Source organism: Bidens hawaiensis, unplaced genomic scaffold, assembly GCF_021521415.1.
Source record: "Bidens hawaiensis isolate Kalapana, Puna unplaced genomic scaffold, B.hawaiensis_p1.1 tig00026659_1, whole genome shotgun sequence".
NCBI lineage: Eukaryota > Viridiplantae > Streptophyta > Magnoliopsida > Asterales > Asteraceae > Bidens > Bidens hawaiensis.
The window spans coordinates 70,758-79,940 of NW_027494298.1; the positions used below are offsets into that span (position 1 = coordinate 70,758).

Sequence of the window (9,183 nt, forward strand, 5' to 3'; positions counted from 1 at the left end):
CACTCCCTATCATGCCGAGGAAACCATGCACCCTTGTATATATATATATATATATATATATATATATATATATATATATATATATATATATATATGTTCTAGAGGAGATTCATAAGGATGGTATCCCGGTATATAAGGTTAATCATTGATCTGATAGGAAAAAAAATGTGACACACTTCAATATGACCTAAAACATACAAAATTGATAAGGTTGCAATTGTATTACGTGGATTATATTTAAATAAGTTGAATTCGTGGGTTTAATTCTTATACTTTGTTCACTTTGTTATATGCATGGTGTTAACTTTACTGTTATTAACTACCCCTAATATAACTACTAAACATGCACATTTGAGGATTTAATAACATCTCTCAAGATTAATTTGGTACTTTATCTATGATCTTATTTTTACTTAATTTTTATACATTTCCAATTTCTTATACATAGGAGTAATATTAGTTTCACATGAGCGTCGCTTATAAAAGTATTAACCTAGATGACTATACTTATTATGTGGACAGTATTACACATATTGTCTTATTATTAAAAAACATATAAAAGTTGATTGAAGATTTATCGTAGGGCCAAAAAAATATATACAAATTTCATTATTTTCTATTAAATTTTAGAATAGTAACTTTGTAGAATAATCTTAAATGGTAACCAAGTTTGTCCCAAAATTTTAATTGAAGATGGGCAGGATTGAGATTTGAGACAGTACAGAGAGGGTATGATTTTCAAATTGGGTCCCATAAACAAAACATCACCTTCCAGGCTTCCACGAAACGTCCTGTGGACTGGTATGTTTTATAAATTGGGCCCCACAAACAAAATCTCACCATCCATGAAACGATATGTACTTCTCGTCTTCTATAGTTCTCTGTGCTTAGACGTTTGAGATACGTAATTTCTATTTTTTATTTTTTCAGTTACTTTTCTTATTTTTTAATTTATGTTTGTTTATAACACATTTTGTTTTACCAGGACGTACCATTTTCCAGTTTCCCTACCGAAGATTTGGTATCCGGCACTGCCCCATGCATGTATGCATGTCAAAACCAACGTTTCCACTTAAATACGTACACTTTAATGTTACAAGTATCCTAAATTTTCTAATCACAATAACAACGATAAAAGGTCTATGATAGGTTTTAGTATACTTGAGCATGATTAGTTATAATTTATTGTTCTAGATTGAGGCATTTAGTTCACATCAACCTTCTAGAATTTTAAACGACATGACATGATGATAATTAGATTTTGGTTTGTCATAACTTACATGTTTAATAAATGAGTTGACTTATATATCTCATTTAATTAAACCGGTCGACCTGACAACCAGTTTAATTGAATAGTTCTACCCACAAACAGGTTTATGACATTTTAACCCCTTTTTTACAACTCACTGACCTGATTAACATAATTACAACTTAATTAGTACTACTCGTTAAATTGTGTAATTAAACAAATTGACTCCTTTGCCTAATTAACACGTTTACAACTTGATTAATTACTTCATTTGAAACCATTTCAAGCGTTTATATAAATGAGTTAACCGAGTCATTTTCGAACTGTAATTATTTTTTCCACCTTAATTCCGTCAAGCTTTGCATTTGTAAGGATTTGAACCCACTACCACCACACTTGAGGAAATGAAACACTATACCACCAAGTCATGTGTTAGTTGTGTTTGTTATTAAAATTTATGTGATAATATTATTTTCATATCTGAAAGGGGATGAATAGGCATAACTGATTTGAACTGGTTATCTGAAATTCTGAATTTATCACCAAAGCAATGGCACAAAACATCTTTTTAAGTAAGAAGCCATGGAGTTTAAACCAAACTAGCATGAATATCGGTGATTCGTGGCGTGGGATTAAAGTTTTTAGTTCATTGGTAAAGTATTAGGAACCCTGTGTGGCGGCATGGATGTAAAACCGTGATAAAAAATAACGTCCAAACGTCACGCGAACCGGCACGTTGAAGGGATGCTGATAACACACGTAACTCAAATAAGGAAAACGAAACCTGGACGTCATTCATAATATTCGAAACATTATTAAAAAAGAAACGGGAAAACATCACAAACATGCGCGTTGCTTCTTGATTATATTCGGAACATTACGGAATACAAAAAACAAGACCACCAAAAATAAACGCCAGAGAGTTGATAAAAATAAACACGTCGCAACGGTAAAAAACGTTCATAAACATAGGCACACACAGTTTGGATTTTATACCGTAATATATATAAAAATAAGCAGAACTCTGTTTTGATTGAAATTTATATCGAAACTTAGACAAAAATAAGTATGTAGCAACGGTATATATATTTGAAATTTAAAAAATTATAAGAGAAAAAGAAATTGAAAGTAGGTAAAAAGAATAAAAGAAATAACTATAAGGTATAAAATATTAAAATGTACTAACTGGTAAAAGTTGTAAGTTGTAATGGAAAGTTGTGATATACTTAAGGGCAAAGATGACATGCATTCATACTTTACAAGTGCTTTGACTGTAAATACCTTATGCATAATTGTACAACAATATTTTGAGTGTAAGAAAAAAGGAAGAATAAAAATATTATGAAGTTTAATGATATCAAATAGAAGTTGGTACCTGTCAGCATTTGAAGATCTACTAACAAGCGGGGCCCATTTTTCTTATTTTATTAATTGAGACTGTGTGTTCCAGTTTTTAATTTTATGGTCCTACTAGAGACACCACCCAAAAACAAAAACACCCACCCAATACGCGGCGGATCAGAGTTTTTTGTCCTATTATGTCAAAAGCTTTTGACTTATTATGTTTATACCCTATACGTGGCGGATTGGGCGATACGCCGCGTATTGAGTACACGTCAACCTCAGCGGATCAAATCAGTCATAAATCGTACATGATACACCATGGATCGATCGATCCGCCCCGGATCAAGACAATAATTTAATTTTGGCACATCCGTCTCCCTTTCTCTACATATATCATCAATTCATTGTCAAAATTATTTGTCTTTGTGAAAATATAGAAAGTAGTTGTGTTTTGTGTTTGTTAAAATATAATGGACTTATATGATATTTTGTTTGGTGACGGGAATGACGAGCAGTCGGGCTACGCATACAACGATCAGCCGGAGCAGTTGGGATTGCCAGATTTGAATGAACTTCCCGACTCGAACCATGAGCCGGTGTATGGAAATATCGAGCAGTACGACTTACCAAATCCTGACCAGGTTATTTAGTGTGTTTATATAGTACAATAGCGCGTTAGTTATTTTTTAAATATTATACGTTGCCTTGCCAATATTTTTTATCAGGGGTATATCATATACGGAGGTAGTCACCCTTCGTGGCTGGAGGATAATAGGACATCGTCGAATACATATGAGGCCAGAGTCGAGGAGCCTTATGGTCAGTCTTCGCAGCAGTTACATGTAGACGGTCCGTATTACGGAACCCAGAATTCGTAACATTTACCTTTAGGAGAGCAACCATACATGTCAAGACCAGTCACGAGCAACGTCGTTGATGGCATTCAAGAGGCTCACGGCGAAGGAGGCGAATACGATGTTGTTGATGATGATGTTGATGATAATGATGATGATGATGATGATGATGATGATGATGATGGTGATGATGATGATGATGGTGATCGTTACATACGGGAGACGAAATTTTCTTATGTAACTAATAATGTATAACCTATTTTTTTTTTAAAATATTATTATTCTTTTTCAACACGTTACTAAATATTACTTTATTTACATTGCTTGAGATCAGTATTTTGATTCTGTTGCTGAGTTGGTGAATTGGGTTAAGAAGACAGGACATGAGCATGGTTGTGTTATCTCAGTCCAACGTTCAAGGGACAGAAGTGTTGAACTTGTATGCAATCGAGGTGGGGAACCAAAACTCAAGGCAACGATGAGGCATACCGGGAGTATTAAAAGGGGTTGTCCATTTAAACTTGTCGGGAGGTACAACGCGCCAGGTCATTGTTGGAAGCTAGAGGTTGTCAACAAGACGCACAACCACGATCCCGTTTTGTTTGAGGAGGGGCACCCGGCACTAAGGAAACTGACCGACGGGGAAATTGATATGGTTGTGACGTTGCATAGGCAGGGTCTGAGGCATGCTAAAACTAAGTCAGCCATAAAGAAACGCTTTCGCGGTAACAAATGTATTACTAGGGATATATACAACGTCGTGAAGCTTGTTGATGACCAAGATAAAATTGGTGACACCCCCATGCAGGTACTTTGTAAGGCCCCGAACCCGGTGACCCTACTTTAACATCGGATTTACTCATAAACACAGTTCTTCAAATCAGAGTTTATTAAAACTTTTCGCGGAATATAAAACATCAATCATTTGTTACAAAACATTAAATCTTTTCTTTGATACCATAACACAAAACTTTATATTTAAAACATCTTTACTTCTTTCTTCAGATGCCAGCCGTTCAATCCATGCCGTGTGTCATCCTCATGCTAACTCTATAATCAGCTCACCTGCGTGCATACTAAAAGTCAGCTACGCTGAGTGAGTTCTAGTTAATCGAACGCCATACAATACATACACATACATACATATCCGTAGATACATATCCATACTTCACTAGTTACCCTTCTGTTCTACATACATACTCGCTACCATACATACATACATATCTACTATCACTAACCTCAGTCTACCGAGAGTACGTTCATAGTTCACCGTCTATACCTGTACTCAAGGTCGTGAACACGTACAAGGTTCGCAGTCCTTACCTATGTTCACCATTTATGGTACGTACAAGGATCGCGGTCCTTCCCTATACCATAGTACATCCACAACACGTACAAGGTTCGCAGTCCTTCCCTATGTTGCAACCTAATTCATAGCACGTACGAGGTTCGCAGTCCTCCCCTATGCTACAAATCAGCACGTATAAGGTTCACAGTCCTTTCCTATGCTGAAATACATCCACAACACGTACAAGGTTCGCAGTCCTTCCCTATGTTGCAACCTAATTCATAGCACGTACGAGGTTCGCAGTCCTCCCCTATGCTACAAATACAGCACGTATAAGGTTCACAGCCCTTTCCTATGCTGACGCCTATCTACATTACGTATAAGGTTCGCAGTCCTTATCTACGTTTACATATATCATCTACTTCACGTATAAGGCTCGCAGTCCTTAACTACGCCATTACCAGCCGAGTCTATGTCCGACAGAAGCTAGAGGGATTTGCCATCCTAACTTACTATGTCGAACGTAGAACTCACATGCCATTCGTGTACCTATATACACATACTTACATTATAACATAAGAACACTCTAGGCATTCCTTACCTCATTCATTTAACAACCATACCCCTTGTCGTTACGTGCAATATCCGAAGATCGTTCACGCCCCGACAAGTATTCATTTGAAATATTCATACATCTTCGATATATAATATTCGTACCTTTATTTTTAACCTGACAGTACGCGCAATATCCGAAGATCGTTCGCGTACCGACAAACAATCATTCATATCTATCACACATATCACATATGACATACACTTATCACTTAGGATAAATGTATTAACAACACATCGAGTATGCACACAGCCCCGAAAACATAACAAGGAATGGGGCTAGAAACTCACCTGAACTCTGCTTCTTTCTTCTAATAGCTGCAAATCCCTTCTTTAACTGAGCTCGGCTGACTGTACAAGTTACACGTATCAAACAACTATCACTACTCATATCATCTTTCCAGTCTTAACTACTACCCACAACGAACGGGGGTCCGGGGGCAGCGCCCCTGGCAGCGGGGTCTAGGGGCGGCAGCCCCTAGCAGGGTCCAAGGGGCAGAGCCCCTGGCTGGGGTCGAGCTGCCTTAACTTTAGGCGAAGTTAAACCTTAGGCGAACTTAGCTTTAGGCGAAGTTAAACCTTAGGCGAACTTAGCTTTAGGCGAAGTTAAACCTCAGGCGAGCTTAGCTTCAGGCGAAGTTAAACCTTAGGCGAACTTAGCTTTAGGCGAAGTTAAACCTCAGGCGAACTTGGCTTTAGGCGAAGTTAAACCTCAGGCGAGCTTAGCTTCAGGCGAAGTTAAACCTTAGGCGAACTTGGCTTCAGGCGAAGTTAAACCTTAGGCGAACTTAACTTTACAGCGAAGTTGCCATCAGGCGAACTTAGCTTGCAGGCGAAGTTCATCAGGCGAACTTAACCTGCAGGCGAAGTTCGTCGCGTTGAAGGCGAAGTTGCCCAGATGAAGGCGAAGTTGTCGTCTGCAGGTTCTGTTCGCTCTTAGATCCTTCGTTTCTTAACCAAATAACTCGATTTAGGTACCCATGGAATCGTCTGACCAGCGCCTACAAACCCCAACTATCAAATCGACCTAACATCGCTGTTTAGAGGGTGCGATTTAGGCACAAAGGTACGGGTTCTTTTTCATCAATCGATTAACCCATCAAATCATAACCATTTTCAGTAAGATTAGCTTTGTTGAATTCGTTTTTACCATACAAACTCAGATCTATCATTTCTCAAATCAAATCGAACCTATACGAACGATTTCTAACTATAAACGTACCTTGAACGAGTCGAACTACGAACCCGATTAAGCCTTGATGTTGTTTTGGTCCGTCACGACGTTCCAGCACCAACAAGCTCGGGTTTTCGCCTTCGGATCTTGGTTCGGGTCGTGTGTGTTTTGGGTGTGTGTATGGAATATGTGAGAAATGGTGGTTAAGGGTATTTATATTAGGGATCATGGGCTTAAGCCCATGGACTCTCCTTCCTTCGTTCATAACCCAAGTCCATAACCCATATCCATTACCCAACACTAGCCCGACCCATACCAACTCCTACTCTATTTATATCCCGATAACCCGAGTAAACTTTCCCTCTATTATTAAGCAATATATTTAATATTATCTTGAAATTTCGGGATGTTACATACTTGTTGTTAGAATATTATTATTTTGTAAAACTCTTTTTAATATATATTATTTTTTTATCATATATAAAATATATATATTCTGTAAGATTTAATAAGAATATTATTTATAATATCATTTTATTATATTAATTTTATTATAATTCTGATGTTTAATAAGAATATTTGTAATATTTATTAATTTTTTGTTGAACCCAACGTAGGTACTTGAAAACTTTCTTCAAACCCATGGGTTTACCTTTTACACATGGGAGAATCCTTCCACCAATAGGACGGAGAATGTTTTCTTTAGTCACGAGAAGTCGCATACCATGTGGCTTGCGTTCCCAGATTTGTTGCTGATGGACACGACGTACAATACCAACATGTACAAGTGGCCGTTTATTCAGTTTGTTGGTGTGACGTCGACATCAAAATCTTTTTGTATTGCGCACGCGGTTATCTTTAGGGAGCAAGAATGTAACTTCACATGGGCCCTGGAACGACTTAAAGGCATGCTCGTCGATTGTAGGGAGCCGCGTGTAATCCTGACTGACAAGGACCAAGCCTTGTAGGTGGCACATCTTCCAAAACATAAAGAAAAAACATAAGAGTCTTTTTCAGACAGATATCTTTGAGTCCTTCTCTTACTGGTGGAAAGTACTGTACTCGTCGCCAACAAAATCTATGTTCGAGTACAACTGTGGTCAAATGGAAGCAACGTTAGCTTGACACGGCAGACGTGGTAAGTATTTGTCCCGTATGTACACATGATTTTAGATTGTAGTTGTACATTGCCTAAATTGTTTTTTTATTATTTGTTTGTAGAGGCTTGGTATTATATTCGCGACAACTGGTTGGTACCCTACAAAGAGAAGTTCGTGTCTTGCTGGATTGATGACCGACTAAACTTCGGCGAGCATACAACAAACAGAGTAGATACCTTGCGCGGACGAACAATTCGCTGAACTCTATTGCGGCGTTTGCCCTTTAAGTGGTGAATTCCCAATGGAAGAAATCGGTGCGACCCTTGAAGACTCCTGTGTTAGGGTCAAGAAGTACCATAAGTTGACTTTGTTTGAAAATCTACATAATAGAGTGTCACTTTTTGCTATCGCTAAACTTGACAAAGAGCTGACTTTGCTTGAGACATTGCAAGATACGGGGGCGGAGTGTGACCACCGGCTACAAACATCATAGGGCTTGCCGTGTTCTTTTAAGCTTAACTGGTACACTATTAACAATATACGTATTCCATTAAAAGACATAGACCCCTAACTCGTCGTCCCGAACTTCATCTTTCTTTATCAACACCAAATCCGACCCGACAATAATAAGGTAAGTATGATACTTCTATTTTACTCTATTTTGATATAGGTGTTCATTTAGGGTTTGAGAATACCCATCGGGTTTGGATTAAGAATTGAAAACTGGTTGATTTAAGGGTTTGGATTCGGGTTTCGTTTATGTTTGTTAATCAAACTGGTTGATTTATGGGTTTGGATTTAGGGATTGATAATCAAACGGGTTTGGTTTACGGGATGGTTAGAAAACGGTTTTGGGTTACGAGTTTGATGATGAAACGGGTTTGGGTTACGGGTTTGATGATGAAACGGGTTTGGGCTACGGGATGGTTAGAAAACAGGTTTGGGTTACAGGTTTGACCCGGAAACGGGTTTGGGTTACGGGTTTGACAATAACGCGTTATATTTATATGTTAAACATAGATGGCGGATATATACATTGAAGGGGATCACCTACTTGATTATTACGAGCATTTGAGGTTTGACCCCCAGTCCGATTATCATATAAGGTTTACGTAGCTTCGGAGAATGGAGCCACGACCTTCCTCGACCTTGTCTGAGGAGTTTATAAAAATGATTCGGGCGGAAGAGAGGATAGAAAGAATTGTTGGGAAGAATACACTGTGGGAGAGATTATTTACCGCCCTGCAGCCAGCGTACCGGGCTCTCACGCTAGAGTTTTACTCTACGTTCGTTTTCAGGTATTTTTTATCCTTTTTCAGTTAACTTATAAATAATGTAGATTTAACCAACATGTAAATATTGTTTCAGGCCACGCCCGAAGGAAGATCCGCAGGTCGACATGCTGGCTGAGGGTGCAGATACCAGTCAGGCAGAGGTTCAGTTCCGTATTTTCGGGATTTGGCATTATCTGTCGATGGATGAGTTTGCCAGGGCGCTGGGCTTGTACACACTTCAGGATTTAACCGACTCTGTTTACACGGAGAGCATACACGAAACACCAA

General features: G+C 38.3%; 1 protein-coding gene across 1 annotated transcript; it reads left to right on the forward strand.

Annotated features, from left to right (window-relative positions):
- Positions 1-3,925: 3,925 nt before the first annotated feature.
- On the forward strand, positions 3,926-7,823 carry LOC143573870 (protein FAR1-RELATED SEQUENCE 5-like). The gene is made up of 3 exons (XM_077058644.1): positions 3,926-4,255; positions 7,139-7,327; positions 7,743-7,823. Exons 1-3 carry the CDS (start codon positions 3,926-3,928, stop codon positions 7,821-7,823), a joined length of 600 nt encoding a protein of 199 aa, XP_076914759.1.
- The last annotated feature ends 1,360 nt before the right edge of the window (positions 7,824-9,183 follow it).